Source organism: Heterodontus francisci, chromosome 30 (genome assembly GCF_036365525.1).
Source record: "Heterodontus francisci isolate sHetFra1 chromosome 30, sHetFra1.hap1, whole genome shotgun sequence".
Lineage (NCBI taxonomy): Eukaryota > Metazoa > Chordata > Chondrichthyes > Heterodontiformes > Heterodontidae > Heterodontus > Heterodontus francisci.
Window position 1 is genome coordinate 58,382,922 of NC_090400.1, and position 16,882 is coordinate 58,399,803.

Consider the following 16,882-nt stretch of genomic DNA (forward strand, 5'->3'; position numbering starts at 1 on the left):
TGTGTTTAGGTACTTCCATGGTCCTTTTGCTGCACTTGACCTCTGCATCCTTTTCCAGCTGTATATCCTAGCACACAAACAACTTTTTTTTTGATTCTAGTCCCTTGTGTGTGTTCTCCATCCCACCCCTCCTCTCCCATTTCACTCCTATGTCAGTGGCAGACTGTTTAGTTACCAGGACTACACCATGCTGTCCTGCTCCTAACACTGCCACCCACTCACCCTCTCCTTCTGTCACCCTCCAACCACCCTTCTTTAGTCACTGCATACCTTACATTTTGGGCTATACTTTTACTCACTCCCAGTTTTTCCCCACTTCCTGCTCCATATCTCCAATTTCTTGTAAATAGCATCATGGGACATTTGATAAACATGGAAATCAACAAAAAAAAACATGCATTCTATAGCTCCTTTCACGAGTACAGGACGTCCCAAAGCGTTTTACAGCCAATGAAGTACTTTTGAAGTGTAGTCACTGTTGTAATGTAGCAGCCAGTTTATGCACTGCAAAATCCCACAAACAGTAATGTGATCATGGCCAGAAAATCTGTTTGTAATAATTGAGGAATAAATATTGGCCGGGACACTGGCGAGCTCCCCTGCTCTTCAAAGTAGTGGCCATGGGATCTTTTATGTCTATTTGAGGGGTTTAACATCTCATCCAAAAGATGGCATCTCTGACAATGCAGCAATCCCTCAGTACTGCACAGGAATGCCAGCTTTGATTTTTCTGCTGAAGTTTTGGTGTGGGACTTGAACCCACAACCTTCTGACTCGGGCAAGAGTGCTACCCACTGAACCATAGCTGACACAGTATCAATGGTGCTGAACGAGTACGTGTTTGAAGAGTTGTGTTTTACCCCACCCCCCCCGAACAATACTAAGATGGCAATATGGTATTTGCCAAATTTTGTAACTGCATTGGTTTCACTTTTGACAGTCAATACAGCACTGAAGCTACCCTAGCATAAAACCCTGGAGTAGTTTCTGCAAACACCAGTTTGGGCTGCAGGGTATGCTCCTTGCCCAAGTATTCTGAAGGCTGTAAATAAAATAAAAAGATGTGAATTGTGCCTGCTTCATATTTGATTGCCAGTTTCGAGGATTGCCTCTGATTGTCCAACAAAAGCTTGCTGACAAATGTCTTGTGGCATCAATGCTTTCCTTTCTGTTATTTCAAGGAGTAGTGAATGGGTGTAAATTGTTTAACACTCCCTTCAGTCTGGTAAAGGGATGTTGAGTTTCTGTGCTAAGTTTTGCCAATTCCAACATCTGTTGGTGATAGAAATGCTGAATTCCACCAGAGCTTTTAATCAACTGAAGCCTGAACGAGTTCAGGACTCCTCATTAATTGGAGTTATGTAAACTCCATCCCAAATCCCTTGTACCTAAAATTGTCTCCTTTTCACTGCTTGTATCCCTCAGACTGTAGTGTGTTTTCACTCCCCTACCCCCCTCACCAAGTTTTTGCCACCATGCCCAATAGTTGCAGTACTGAAGAGCTGAGTACAGCTTATGTGAACCTTGTGCGTGTGTTCACCCTATTTAATTTTGTGCTACACATCTTCACCTGTTATCACATTGGTAGATAGGAAAAACATCATGGCAGTGTCTCGAGCATTGCAGTGAAGCATAATGATGGCAGTCTGATATCTTTGTGCAAGGTCCATTGGAACTAAAAGCATCCAGGAGTAAAGGTAACATAGATTTTTGTTCATCCAAACTTGGAGTTGCCTGGAGAGAACAGTTTTGCATTGTGTAGCGCTAGCATCAAATACTGGTGATATTAGTGGAAGCAATTTGAAGTGACAGAATACGTCAAAAAAGGACTTCTCCCAGTGGCTCGATACCTATATTCTTAACCCTAACAATTCAGGCAGTTTCTAAAATGCTTTTCTTCCTGAATGCTGGGAGCTGTGGTATTCATTTTGTGAGCCTTTCATTCTACAGATGTCGCAGTTGAGGTGTGTTTCCATGAGAATCCTTTTGATCTTTGTCACTTTTAAATAAACCATTTCAGACTTTCCCTGAGGGATATAAACCTGTTTAGATTCAGTTTCCATTGTCTGTTTTATTTAAGGCACTTTTATTGAAGCTTTGATACTGGCACTCCAGGGGAAACTGAAGATTTTTGAGTGCCACTTGCCCCTTTTTACCGTGCTGATATCTTCCTGGCCTTTGCTGGAGGATTGCTGAAAACAAGGTGTTTGGTTTCCGTGCTTTGGCCTCATCAAGATTTGGTCCCAACCCCTGCCTGAGGTGCAGATTTCATGTCTTCGTAGTGTACCCTAACATTTGTCAAAGCGCCTTTTCAGTTGGGATTCTGTCTTATGATCAGTTTCAGATTTTGAGGTTATGTTGGGAAGGGTTTAAATCTACCCTAAAATGTAATCCGTTTTATCCATTCTAAGCTAGTGTGAATGGCCCTCTCACCAGGGTTCGGAGAAACCTACTTTTGAACTGGTAGAAGCAGCAACCCCTTTGCTCCATATGGCTCAGTAGCATGCAAGCCAATCCACCTGCACCCGGTGCTTGCTTGCCCTAATTAGGTAGTGAAGTTGGAAATTTCCCGAAAGTAGTGAGATTGCCCCCCTCAGTAAATTACTCTGGTATGTAATTTCCATTTTGCCCAGCCTTGGCAATACTGCAGAGTCATGCAAGTAAAGACTCTGCTCATGTCTCTAATTCTCAAAGCAGTCCATAAAACAAAGCATGCATTTTGAGCTTCAGGGCAGCTACATTATCAGAGTATGAATAATAAGATTAAAGCACTGCACACGCAGTAGTACAATGTTCATGGATCAAACTCCTTAACTCTGAACTGTGCTGCAAATGGCTCGTTGTGGGCTCCCTTTGTGCTGTTATCATGCCTCAGATTTGAGCAGTTACAAACCAATCTTGCCTCTCCATTCTGGATCTTTAAAGCTGAAACTTGATTATTTTTGTCCTCGTGACCAGTAAAAGAGCATTTTCAGTCGTCACGACAGGCTGACGCCTGCAGTGCAAATAACCTGCACTGCAACCTGACTGCTTTGAATTGACTGTCCTGTAAAGTCAGTGCTTCTCATTGCATCTTTGTCACTAATCAGGAGATCATTTCAGCTCAAAATATTCCTGACTCACTGAATTCCTGTTTGAATTGTTTTAAGGCTTCATTCATACAAATCTCTAGTTATTGATGGAGCAGAAAATGGTTAAGAATTTGCTAGATGGAGGCTCATAAAATGAGTTTTGGTCACCACTTTTCAGGAATGATGAGGGTCCTTGAGAGGGTGCAGGGAAGATGTACCAGAATGGTTCCAGAGATGTGGTTATAGATACAAGGTTAGGTTGGAAAAGCTGGGTTTTTCTTCATAGAACCAAGGTGATTGAGAGGAGTTTCAACACAAGTGGTGGCGCAGTGGTTAGCACCGCAGCCTCACAGCTCCAGTGACCCGGGTTCAATTCCGGGTACTGCCTGCGTGGAGTTTGCAAGTTCTCCCTGTGTCTGCGTGGGTTTTTGCCGTGTGCTTCGGTTTCCTCCCACATGCCAAAGACTTGCAGGTTGATGGGTAAATTGGCCATTGTAAATTGCTCCTAGTGTAGGTAGGTGGTAGGGGAATATCGGGACAGGTAGGGAATATGGGATTAGTGTAGGATTAGTATAAATGGGTGGTCGATGGTCGGCACAGACTAGGTGGGCTGAAGGGCCTGTTTCAGTGCTGTAAGTTAGATAAGGAAAAACCATTCCCATTAACACTTGGTCCAAGGAGTAGGGGCACAGATAGAAAGTTTTGGGCAAATAGCACTTTTTTATGCAGCTGGTGGTAATGACCTGGTACTCGCTGCCCACGAATGGGGGAAGTGGAGATAATCCGTGACTTCAAGGGGAAGTTGGATGGCCACCTGAGAGAAATAGACTTGCAGAGCTGCGGGGATCGAGCCAGAGAGTGGGACTGACTGCATAACTCCGTGGAGTGTCGGCATGGACTCGATGGGCTGAATGGCCTCCTTCTGTGCCATAAATGACTGACTCTATGGCTCTACAATAAGAAAGTGAAAATCTGTGACTGATTGTGGCAAAGGGTCTGAGGCACAACATGAGAAGCTAATGGAGGGATTGACTTTTGACGCACAATATTCGTGAATTTATCCACAACAATGGAGGATTCAATATTCTCCTTCCAGTAACCTGGGTGGGAACAGGAGGCATTATGTAGAGTTTATTAAATAATCTGACTAATTGTTAGTACTGTAGGGTAACGTTGTCCATTTGATCTGGAGAAAGAATGTTCTTGAAGGCTTTTAAAATGTTCTAACCCCATTATTTTTCCCTGTTTAAATTGAAAAGCCAAGGCAGTGAGTTGAGGCTCAGCGCACAACACCACTATGTTAAGAGTGCCTAAATTGGGGAGTAGTGGTTTGGTGACTCCAAGCTCTGGCTTTGAAACCATTTATATTATAGGAGGGAGGGAATTTGAGTTAAGTTTCACAGTTGAGGACCTGGGAGAAAATGAGCTGCAATAAGAAATGGGTTGAGCTTTAACTTCAAGCCTTTGAGAATGCAGGAAAAAGTATGCAGGGTGTTGTTTTGGAGATCAGTGGAGGTAGTGAGGACAAGAATCTTCTATGAAAGAGCGAGGGTGAAGCCTTAATTATAGAGGATGTAAAGAAAGACTTGGCTTTATATAGTTCCTTCCATGGCCTCAGGATGGCTAAAATATTAGGAAGGAAACATGGCAGCCATTTTGGGAATTGTGATCATTTGCCACTGGAGAGGGGGAGGTACAGGGCAAATTGGGCTCGGTTTAATGTTTCATCTAAAAGACAGCAGCTCCAACTGTGTAGCACTCCTCAGTACGGCACTGGATTGGCAGCTGCGCTTATGGGCTCATGCCCCTGGCATGGGGCTCGAACCTTCTGACTTGGGCATGAGTGCAACCAACTGAGCTACAGCTGACGTGATGTAAAACACCTCTTTACTTCAGAGTCTGATTCTGCCAGGTTTTCACTTTGCAGTCCTGGTTTATAACTGAAGATTAAAACCTGCTTTGACTTTTTGGAAGGAAGAAATGATTGAAATGCTGTTCTCGCGATAGCTCGGCATGTAACCAGATGGTCAGAGCAAACTAAACGCTGGTACAGAAACAGAGGAGTGACCATCTTGATCATCTATGTTACTCATCTTCCTTTTTTTTTTATTCTTAGGGGTAAATATACAGAAGATGAGATCTGCACAGTACCCAACCCCAGCAGAATTGGATGCATATGCTAAGAAAGTTGCCAACAATCCACTGACTATTAAAATCTTTCCAAACAGCATCAAAGTACCACAAAGGAAACACCTCCGTCGTACGGTGAACGGTTTGGACACTTCGGGCCAGCGATTCAGCCCTTACCCTTCTCATTCCAGTTCCAATCGTGGTTTACTTGCAATTGTCAAGCTGCCCACAAAAAGGATTGTCAAAGACTTTGACGGAACCCGCGCGAGGCTGCTGCCGGACATGAACCCACCATCCACTCCGTACGCTGCACCTAGCACTTTACCCCACCCGCAAAACATGCTGCTGCAACCGGGTTTACATGGATACCGGAAGATGCGCCCAGACGGGGATGCCCCTCCCAACGTCACGGTGTCTACCTCAACCATTCCACTCTCCATGGCTGCTAACCTGCAGCAGAACAGGCCCTCTGACCTGAACAGCATTGTGCACCAGATATACCAGATGTGCCAGGCCAGCGCGGGCCTTACCACTACCTCAGTCTGTGAGGGACAGATCGCCAACCCCAGCCCCATTAGCCGCAACGTGCTGATCCATGCCAGCACCCGGATGTCTGGCCACAGTGTGCCGGGTCACCTGCCACCCTGCATTGTAAACCCAGGGGACCCGACCATCGCCATGACAGCCATTGCACCAGGTGGCGTTGCCATGGGAAGTATGAACAGGATGCAAGCGGTCTACCAGAATGACATAGATTCTGCCACATGGCATCAGCAGCAGTTGGCACAGTTACAACAGCTGACCAGAGATGCTGCTGGGGCAGGGCATCCCAATAAGCTCCACAGAGATGTTTCTGGAGCTGGATTCACCAGCAAGACGTTGAGTTACCCTGCCGAGCTGTGTCTGGGCCAGCCTTACAATCTAAAGGTTCCCGGGGATAAATTGTCACCATCTCCCCCGGTCAATGGAATCCAGGGGGCTCTGCCGTACTCTAACGGGCAGTACTTCCAGCCAATATGGAACAACATCCTTCCAACTCCCAACAGCGACAGCTCTGGGTCCCAGGACTTGGGCATGGTGTTTCACGCAGGAGTCTCGGGCCCAGTGGACTGCGTGGCAGGGACTCACTTCCGGGCTGGAGCTGGTTCCTCTAGCCAAACGAATGTCCTGCAGACTGTGGACTACCTGGGTGGGGATTACCAGAACTCCTGCTTTAGGGACCAGACAATGGGGATGTTGGGGAAGGTTCACAGGCCCCCTATCAGCCGAGGCCCAGAACCAAATCTGAATCAGAATAGTCATATTCACCACCCTGTATACAGATGAACAGGGTTCAAGTAACTGTGGTGCTCTCGTCAGTCTTAACAGCAATTTTGGATAATGTTCTTTGTGTTGATGCCTTTTGATTGCCAAACTTGTCAGTGATTTTTTTTTTTCAGTTCTGTTTTGGGAAAATTTTTGCTGACCAATTTTTCTCTCAAGGATGTTTCGTGAGATTGAAGTCTGTGTGTCGGCACCACTTTGTGTGATTAGAAACCAGTTTCAGCAACAGGATTGGAGGGGGTGAAAAGAATGCAAAACAGATGCAATCTTGCAAAAAACATCTGCACTACCAGAATCTTTGAGTTGAAGTGAGGTGTGAAAAGCTTTTGGCAGTTGTTGAATTATCTGGCATGTGTCCACGCATCACTCACTAGCAGGGTTTAGTGTGTGTGTAAAAAAATAAATAAATAAATGCACAATTGTCCCCATTAGCAGTTCTCGAGAGAGATGTAGGAGCCCATTATACCACTTCACAGCATGTCGGCATATTTATCTGAATTTTCTTTTGCATCCGTTGTACTGCTTTCCTACCAGCAGGTTGTGTTAATGTGGTTTCTGCTTAACAACTTTAGTGGTTTCCCCACCCCCTCTCTTTCCTCTTGTATCCCACTTGTACTGCTGGCTTGTTGCAGGCTTTGTAATCTCTGAACTGCAGAGCTCTGTTTAACCCTGATGGATGATCCATTTGCAGAGCTGTCACCAGGAGGGAAAATGTTCAGAGTGATATTTATGACCGAAGAAGTGACAGATTGCAAACTCATTTAAATCTGCAGAGCTGTGTTTATTTTTTTCTGCTATTATAGATCAAAATAGGCCACTGTTTCAAAGCAAAATGAAGAACTGTCACTGCAGATGACAGTGCAGTCTGGGTTTTATGGTAATTTATTTAAAAACCTTTAGCGTTCTCCTTTCACCCTCTCTGTTGCTCCTTTATGTCTCTCCTCCCTCTCATTTTCTTTATGGGAGAGGGAGAGAACTGGAGTGAGAGTGAAAGTTTAGGATTGAGAGCCTGTGGATTCACCAGTGAAGGGCAGTTCTGTGTTGAAATGCTAACATCAGCTCTCATGGGCCAGTCACACTGACAAGCTCCATTCGTCCAACTAAAGCTCACTGGAGAATGCTGTGCATGTGGGGTTTTTGTTTTTGGAGGAGTTGGTAGGGAAATGCGGAAAAAATTCAGTCACAAAGATGGAATCACCAAATTGTGTCGTGGGTGACCAACCACAGGGTGTTTTTTGAGCAAAGCACACATCCTGCCTAGAGGCTGTTAGATGTTTGAGGGAGCGGCTTCTCAGTTGTTTGCATCAGATTATGCAGTATTTGCTGCAGAGTCTATATTTCTGAACTGTGTTTATGGTCCAGAGAGACTGCCATGCACTATCCCAATCAATGCTTAGTTCTGTTAGGTACCAGTTTTAGTTTTTAGTTCAAGTTCAGATAGCTTTCATACTGCAAACCTCACTATGACCATAGTGTAGCATAAAGAGATAGAGATCCTGCTGGATCATAAAGATGCACTGTGACCCGTTGGCACCATGAAAACTGTCCGACTTCTCTCAATCTGCTCGTAAAGCCCCTTTCCTTGCTCGCTGCTTCATTGACCTGTGAGGGTTTGCCATCGAGTAGTATCATGCCTTTAAACACCTGCAACACTTGGGTTGGCTGGGAGGAAAGATCGTTTGACTTAAATCAGATATGTTTGTACTAAAAGTGGCCTAGAAGCTGTCAGATTATTGTAAAAATACAACTGGTTCATTAGTGTCGTTTTGGGGACAGTAGCATGCTGCCTTGGGTCTGGGCCTGTATGCAGCTTCAGTTCGACAGCAACATAGTTGACCAACTTAGCTGCCCTCATTTAATTGCATCACAAATTGCTACAAAGAATGCAGTGTTTCAAGAAGAAGGCAACCCGCCAGCGCATTCTCAGGGTAGCTGAGGATGGACAATAAATGCTGGCCTTGCCAGTGATGCCTACATCACAAGAGTGTTTTTTAAAAAGAAACTAGCAAGCACAATAAATTATTATTTTTTTTTAAACTCTCAAACAATGCACTGAATCGGTCAACAGACTGTGCAGTTAAGTCTTCCTCTAGAAGAGGCAGTCTTAAATTCATGAATTCTCTCTGGCACATGGGCTGGAGAAACCACCAGTTGTAAATCACCCGGGTTTGATTCCTAGGCTGTACTGGTCACTGCAGTTGACTTTACTGTCCTGGGACAGCTGTTCCCAGATTTCCACTCCCAGTTGCTCTCCAATGACACCTGCTGGTAGTCCTTGATATTATTTCAACTGTGATGCCCTACACGGGTGAATGACATGACGTTTGCTGTCTGAGCCAACACTGGGAAAATGATCACTGTGGTGGGGGTTAGGTGACAGGAATGGTAACATCAATGCATCCAGGCCCCAATATAAATTGACTTTGGCAGCGGAAATGATATAAAGTGGAGGAAATTGAGGCAAATCCTTTAAACTTTCATCACCAGGAACTCTGAACTGCAGAAACTGAAAATACTATTTGATTTCACCACCCCATTCCCTCGAAATTAAATACTCATTCTGGATAATCTATTTATACGGCTTCTATTTTTGATCAGAGGGAGACCTATTCTTGGAATACATCTCGGAAATCCCATGTTCATGCAATACTTACGACTGGCCTACCTGGGAGGCTTAAAGTAATTTCTGCTGCTGGTCCTGAATAAACAAAAAGGCCTTTATCAAATAATTAATTTAATTGCAGACAAGTTTGGCAACAAATGCATTAAATGCGTTTTTATTTTTCTCTTCCATACACTGGCTGAATATTGCTATACTACTGTAACTTTAAAATTAAGTGTAATAATTCTGTATGAATGTTGCCTGTTAGTGAGGGTCTGAGTAGCAGCAGTTGTGTATGAGTGATGCCATTGAGTGATGCCATTGACACCTGCAAGTCATTGGTCTCCCTCAAGCCCATTGAAAAGCCTTAAGTCTTTGCTCTCCGTGGAGCTCTTAAAATGGTTGGAAAATAGAAAGCTGGTATTGTTTTCAGCGCAAAGCTACTGTCGAGGTAACAACAATCATTCTTGAGTCGTTCTCTTAAGCAACAGAAAAATTAGACTTAAAAAGTTTTGTGGAATATTTTTAGATATGTGTAGTTCAGGGCTGTAACAATTCTTCCCCCTGCCCCACCATCCCCCTTTTCAAGGCTTCAAAAATTTACTGAGTTGACTAGTTGTGATAAATGTTTTGTGATTGGAGTCACTACTTGATAAGCTCGATCATGATATTGCACATTGTACCACAGAATCAAGGCTGCTGGACAAACACTTAATGAAGATGGAGTCTGTTTATGTTGGTCATAAATGAACACTTCAGAATGTCTGCAGATGGTAGCTGGTCATCAACTGTGTAAAATATTCCTGTTTTTGCCTTCTCTTTAGGCCAACTCTTTGTCTCCTCTCACCTCCCCCTGCCCCCGCCACGACGGCTCAGACACCTCAGTGAGGGATATAATGAAGTGACGTTTTTTATCCTAAAACATTTTTCAACAGGAGTTCTGTGGGATGTGTTAGCATTGCAGAAAAAAACATAAATTTTGAAAGATTGTATGAATAACCACCATACTTCATCAAAGCTGCTTAATAGAAAAAAAGGTAAAGTTTTTTGGGGTTTTCAATACATTCGGTTCTTAATTATTTTTGTATCTTGCATGTGAGGGAAGACGAGCTTCTGATTCTTCCTAAGAACTTCAATTTACTTCAAAAATACTTCAATTTGATAAATTAAAATAATACTACAATTGTTGAACTGCAGCTCTGATGCAATCTTTCTTCACCGAGTTCATTTGTATTTGAAGCAGAATTAACAGATTAATTTTCAAGCTGGGAGACATTTAAGACTGTTGGTTGAAATAGTAGAATATCTGGTTTACTGTAAGTTTTCAGTGTCTTCACTAGATTTCAGTAACTTCACTCTCTGAAACTTACTTGTATCGCTCAACAGCACAATGACAGATTGTGCCTTTCCAAATTTTAGTTGTGGCTGGCAAGAGTATTTTGAGCTGTGTACCACTAGGTGAAGTACTGGTATATACGGGTTTGTCACTAGTGGCAATTCTTGTAAGCTGGCAAGTTAAGAGTATTGTTTTAAGTACATTTACTATCCCATGTCCCCTTGGCATCATTATGCTAAATTAGCCTGGCAAGAGCACTGAAATGGTTGTTCTTTGGATGTGGTAGTCAGCAGGGCTGAGGTTTGAGCAGAAGCAGCATTAAACACAAGACCTTGTGTCGGTATTAAAATAGTTTTGTGTCTAGGAAAATTGCAATGTTTTTTGACGAGTGGCCAGCGTAACATCACTGCATCAGAGAACTTGGAGGGATGTCTCACTGCACACCAAGCAAGGGTTAGACTTCACAGCTCATGGCTTTCTTAGTTTGATTGTAATGCTTGACAGAAGAACCTAGCTTCCTATTAATTGACTTCTAGCACAGATAGCTGCAGTGATGACTACTGTGGTTTAATGTGTGGCCTTGCTGTAGAAATCAATTTTATTCCAGACAAAAAGTATTTTACAGCATTTACAGGTTATGACCTAAAGCAGCTTAACTGCCATTCAGTGTTTTTGATTTTCAACTCAGAAGCTTTAGTAATGGATTTTAAAATTAGTTGATGGACGGTATGCAGTGGGCGAGTGTCGTGATGAGTCCTGTCTCCAGGAATTGCTGTCTCGGTATTTCATTCATTGTGTGTTCTAGATGTTACACACTCGATGGTAACTTTGCCCCAAGGCTTTTCTCTGTGATATTAAACATCTGCAAAGATGCCGTGCTGTGTTGTCACTAGGATTTTTAAAGTGTGCTGGGAGTGTGAAATCTTCTTGTACCAGAATCATCATGTACTAGCATTGCGAGTATTTATCCTCTAAAATTTCAGTCAAGATAAGCAATAGTCCTGTGAAGTTACAAGTACTGCGCCAACTTGAACTGTGAAGAGAAAAGTGGAATAAGCTTCCAGATGTTGTCCTGGCAAGCTTGGAGAGTATTCCGAGCTGGTGCTGACAGTTTATAGGTCTGTTACTGGTGGAGGCAGGAGCAGTTTGAGGTGATGGAACTAAATATGTCAACATCAAAGGGTATTTATTTAACTTTTTTCTGTGATTTACAGGTTCCAATATCCAATAATCTGCTATGGGACTGGTGCCTATTCTAATAATTTGAGAAGCTTTAAAGTGTGTTTTTATTTTAAGTTTTAACAGCCCTTTGCTAATTCTAAATGAACACTTTTTATTTTCTTTGCTTACAATGTGAAGAGGGTGCCTCTACAGAGCTTGGCTTCATAACTTATTTGCTGCAATTGCCCTCTGTGGAGGAGACTGCTGCTGTATTCCTTAAACAAAAAAAAAGATAAATATAAGCTGCTTTTATACGTGCTACGGGTAAACTCGATCCTTCTGCAGGAGACATTGCAGTTGATGGAGTTACTGATCGAACAGTTGCACCTGATGTGCACCTAGCTAGGGATAAGAATTTGTGTTTGGAGTAAGAGTCGCAATGATAAATGCATAGATGGATGATTGATGCATTTCTATGTGGACTTAAATGGACAAGACTCGGGCATAGAACCTGTAGAGACCGTGCCAATTTCCGAAGCAGAGCCACTACTGTGAGAACTCTTAACTGAGGGGAGGTGACACCTTTTTCATTTGAAGAATTTGTACCTAACTTTCATGAATAATCTGCAATGTGCATTTTTACAGAGGTTTGTCGGTATAACTTCAGTTCCATTACCTTCTAAGTGTATTTTTGTGAACTTTGCATCCTGCAGACATGCACTTCCCAACCCACCAGCCCAGCTTCCTGTTGTACAGTCCAGTATCTCCTCTTGCACTGAGATGCTAACCTCACTGTGCAGTTGCTCACCTGGACATGTCACTAGATTTTTTTTGAAATCATCTGATGTGACATCTTCTGTTTTGCCAGTGGCTGATCTTGTAGAGCAGTGTGTATTTTTTGGATTTGAATTGTATGTTGACTAAACAACTTGAGCAAATCCAACTCACCTGTGACCACCTGTTATTTGAGCACCCTGACACTGGACAGCTGTATCTGTTAGGTGTTTAAAGCATATTCCACTTTAAATTCTACCAACTGTAGAATCCTGACACTAGAATTGTTTTAAATAAGCTGTGATATATTCACCAGCAGCAGCCCACCCCCCCCCAAAGCCCAGGACTGTTTTTTCTGTCCCCACCCCTGCTTGGAGCCCTGTATACATTCTCCAGTCTTTGCCCTTCACACTGCCCTTGTCAGCGAGGAGTGCAAAGAATGTAGCCTGTAGATTTCTTGGTAGTTCTGTTAGTGGAGAGGAGCAACTTGGGCATGGGAGTGCGGGGGGTCAGCATCTCTTGATCCCTCCCCAGCCTTCAAGTGGCAATGCTCTTTGTCGTGCTGGACCAAGAAATTTGCCAATATGTTTGCAAGTCAAAATGACCCATCAAAGCTGGGGTTTGATCTCACGTGCTCTGTACAAAACACTTAACACTAGTGCTGGGGGCTGAACCAGTATTAATAAACAGGAGTGTGATTGCAGACTACCCATTTCTTGCTTCATTGCTAGGAGCAAGTGAACCTAAACTAGGGCCGACTAAGGATGCTTGTGAGGGCAGAGTAGAACAACATCTGGACCCTAGTGAACATGTCCCCTGTCAGCAGCCGCCTGGTGTCTTGTCAGTTTGGGTAAATGGTCGCTTGTCTGATATTGATGTATGAAACTTCATAATTTATGACCTGGCTTCTTGATTTAAAAAAAATCAAGTATTAACCTTAAATTTTCCTTTCATGCAGGGAAAGCTCAACACTAACTGGTTGGTGTGTGTTTTACAATGTTTTCAGAGATGGAAATGTGGACAGTGAGCAGTCCTTGCTGTTGGATATATTAAATTCAGTATGAAAACAATGTATACTATTGTAGAACTACATTTTGATGAAGAATAAAAAAAAAAATTGCACATCTAAACTACATGAAGCTTGATCTTGACATTTCTTTTTAAAATCTGCTGCAGCTCATGGGACCAGAGATGGGAAATGTGGATAGGACTGGCTGTTTTCAACCGGCGATGGTTTGGAGCTGGACTTCCACACGAGAGAGGTTGTAGGTTGGACGCTCTCTTGCATTTGGGGATTGGGGAATATTTTAATACAGTACTTTTCCTTCAGGAGGGTGGGTGAGGTAGAGTCCATGGTCGGGTGGATTGTGCACGAAGCTGGGAAACAGGAAGGATTGGTGGGACAAATGATGTTGTCTCTGTTTTTATGAAGGGCTGTCGTGTGCCGCAGTAACCTATCTTCCCGCTACAGAGGGTGAGTATTTCCAAAGTTCGCTGTTGTGGATTTCTAGCATTTTATTTCTCTCCCTATGTTTTCTGAATGTTTACTTGGCAAGAGAGGCAGAATGGGGGGAGTTGGTAAAGCACTGAGTTGTTAACTGGTTTACAGAATTGTGCAGTAATATTGTACTTTTAAAATTGCACCAAAAGCATTAACTGGCAGTCAACTAAACGTTCCAAGTTTAAAACATTTTGTGCCACATAAGTCATGGTCTGTAGATTGGTTTACTGCAGAGAGAAGTGGGAGAGTGGCGCAGTGGTTAGCACCGCAGCCTCACAGCTCCAGCGACCCGGGTTCAATTCTGGGTACTGCCTGTGTGGAGTTTGCAAGTTCTCCCTGTGTCTGCGTGGGTTTCCTCCGGGTGCTCCGGTTTCCTCCCACATGCCAAAGACTTGCAGGTTGATAGGTAAATTTGCCGTTATAAATTGCCCCTAGTATAGGTAGGGGAATATAGGGGACAGGTGGGGATGTGGTCGGAATATGGGATTAGTGTAGGATTAGTATAAATGGGTGGTTGATGGTCGGCACAGACTCGGTGGACCGAAGGGCCTGTTTCAGTGCTGTATCTCTAAATCTAAATCAAAAAATCATTAAAGATGTTGGATAATGAATAAGTTTTTTTTTGTCCCATGAAGCTGCATCATCTTGGAGTTAATTGGGGTGGGCAGCAGATCTCTTAGGTGAGCAATCTTTGTGCATGAGTCCTACTGGTTCATTTTGAGTTGAACCAGATCCTGTCTTTACCCAATGTCCCTAAACTTGTACTTTGGCATTCTGTGACCCCTGCTCGAATCAGGAACTCTGTCTAACTTAACCCGCCGCCCCACAACTCTCAACCGCCATCCCAGTAGGGGTTTGAGATCAGAACTGGTGCCTCCTTTTGCCACCTTTTGAGAGTAACACAGATCAGGACTAGAATGTGAAAGTTTTCCTGGTCAGTGTGGCTCAGTATTGGAGGTTGCAGTACTTTTTCACATCATCAACTAGGTATAATTTAACTCTGTTGACATGATGACACATATTTTAAGCTACAGGAAAATCATTAAATCTTGTCCTATAAGCTCTCAATATTGAGCTCCACTGTTGCTTAAATGCTACCAAATTTGAAATATCTAATGGTTCAGCTCATCCCACATAAGGGAGGGGAAAATAGACTTGCATTTATATAGCACTTTGTCTGAATATGCTTTGGAGAGATGCCAATGAGCTAGAAATGTACAGCACAGAAGGAGGCCATTCAGTCCACAGTACCTGTGCCAGCTCTTGGAGCTATCCAATTAGTTCCATTCCCTTCCTCTTTCTTAGTCCTGCAAATCATCTTTAACTATTCATTCAATTCCAATTTAAATGTTACTATTGAATCTGCTTGCACCACCATTTCAAGCAGTGCATTCCAGATCAGTTTTTTTTTAATTTAAAAAAAAAAATTACCATTAGCATGCAGTCAAATGTGGCAAGCATTACACAGCACATATGATAACCAATTTTTATTTTTGGTGGTGGTGTTTGAGGGAGGAATGTTGGCCAGGACATCAGGAGAACTGCCAGATGCTTGAATAATGCCCTGGGATCTTTAACATCCAACTGAACAAACAGATAGGGTCTCCTTTAATGTCTCATTCGGAGGTTGGCACCTCTGACAATGAAGCACTCGCTCAGTACTGCACTGGGGCTTTAGCCTGGAACATGCTCGAGTCCCTGAAATGCAACTTGAATTTGACACTCTGGCTACCAACTGAGTCAAGTTGACACTGATAAATGAGATTGAATATGTCCTGCATAAATTAATTAAATCATCGTGTCTCCTCTTGGCTTAACTGTACTGTCTGTTTCCTTACAATCCACAGTCTCTAATATTGGTGGCATATCTTGTTCAGAAACCATTATCACCTCTGATTCTAGGTCTGCCAGCCTTATCTCTCTGTTTGCTGTCCCTCCAAATTTTCGGCTGGAATCCAGATTCCATTTTCTGCTGCTCTTGATTCTTGGTTTTCTGTGTAAGTTTTTCCTTAATGGTTTTTTGAAAATGTCTTTTCTTGATGGCATGCTGTCTGTTTCATCTGCGCTTTCATCAACACTTTCTTCTGGAAAACAAATAGATAATTTAACGTTTTTGTTCTTGGTCTCTGATAAGCCAATACATTGCCACTATGGAGAAGATTTTGATTTATTGGGGAATAGATTTGCATTTATAAAGCATCTTGGCATGCCTCTAAAGCACATCACATACAATGGGCGGAGATGGTGGCGTCGTGGTAATGTCACTGAACTCGTACTCCAGAGGCCCAGGCTAATGCCCATAGCTAGTGGAATTTAAATTCAATTAATAAAAATCTGCAATTCAAAGTTAGTCTCCGTAATAGTTTCATGGCATCACCATTGTCTTTAAAACCCACCTGCTTCACTGATGTCCTTTTAAGGAAGGAAATCTGCCGTCCTTACCTGGTCTGGCCTACATGTGAATCCAGACCCACAGAAAAATGGTTGACTCTTAACTGCCCTCTGAAATGGCCCAGCAATTCACTGTTGTCTAGCGCAATTAGGGATGGACAAAACCTACTATTCTTTTCCAGCGATGCCCACATCTCATGAAAGAATTTTTTTTTAAAAAGCTAGACTCCGAATCATATAGCACAAGAGGAGGCCATTCGGCCCATCATGCCTGAGCCAGCTATTTGAAAGAGCTATCCAATTAGTCCTACTCCCCTTCTCTTTGCCCATAACCCTGCAAATGTTTCCCTTTTCAAGTATTTATCCAATGCTCTTTGGAAAGTTACTATTGAATCTGCTTCCATTACCTGTTCAAACAGCGCATTCTAGATCATAGCTTACTGAACAAAAGAGTCTCTCCTCATCCACAACCCCCCTGGCTCAGTTCTTTTGCCTATTATCTTAATTGTGTCCTCCCAGTTACTGAGCCTCCAGGCAGTGGAAACAATTTCTCCTTATTTATCAGAACCCTTCATGATTTTGAACAGTCCTGT

The 16,882-nt window shown here is 43.0% G+C and overlaps 2 protein-coding genes across 8 annotated transcripts in view; one reads left to right on the plus strand and one right to left on the minus strand.

The window, feature by feature from the left end:
• Positions 1 to 16,882, plus strand: part of fam222ba (family with sequence similarity 222 member Ba) — a 55,909-nt gene that overhangs the window by 37,151 nt on the left and 1,876 nt on the right. For 2 of the 5 annotated variants that reach the window (XM_068010775.1, XM_068010776.1), the window contains exon 2: positions 5,188 to 13,537. In XM_068010775.1, the coding sequence (XP_067866876.1) occupies positions 5,205 to 6,527 (1,323 nt within the window). In that variant the 5' untranslated portion in view covers positions 5,188 to 5,204 and the 3' untranslated portion in view covers positions 6,528 to 13,537. Of the gene's footprint in view, positions 1 to 5,187; positions 13,538 to 13,573; positions 13,872 to 16,882 lie in introns of those variants that run through there. The other 3 variants (XR_010968801.1, XR_010968802.1, XR_010968803.1) reach the window with 3 other exon arrangements.
• LOC137346841 (transient receptor potential cation channel subfamily V member 3-like) overlaps positions 12,744 to 16,882 on the minus strand; it is a 55,391-nt gene continuing 51,252 nt past the window's right edge. For all 3 annotated transcript variants that reach the window (XM_068010769.1, XM_068010767.1, XM_068010768.1), the window contains one exon: positions 12,744 to 15,982. In XM_068010769.1, the coding sequence (XP_067866870.1) occupies positions 15,687 to 15,982 (296 nt within the window). In that variant the 3' untranslated portion in view covers positions 12,744 to 15,686. The remainder of the gene's footprint in view (positions 15,983 to 16,882) is intronic.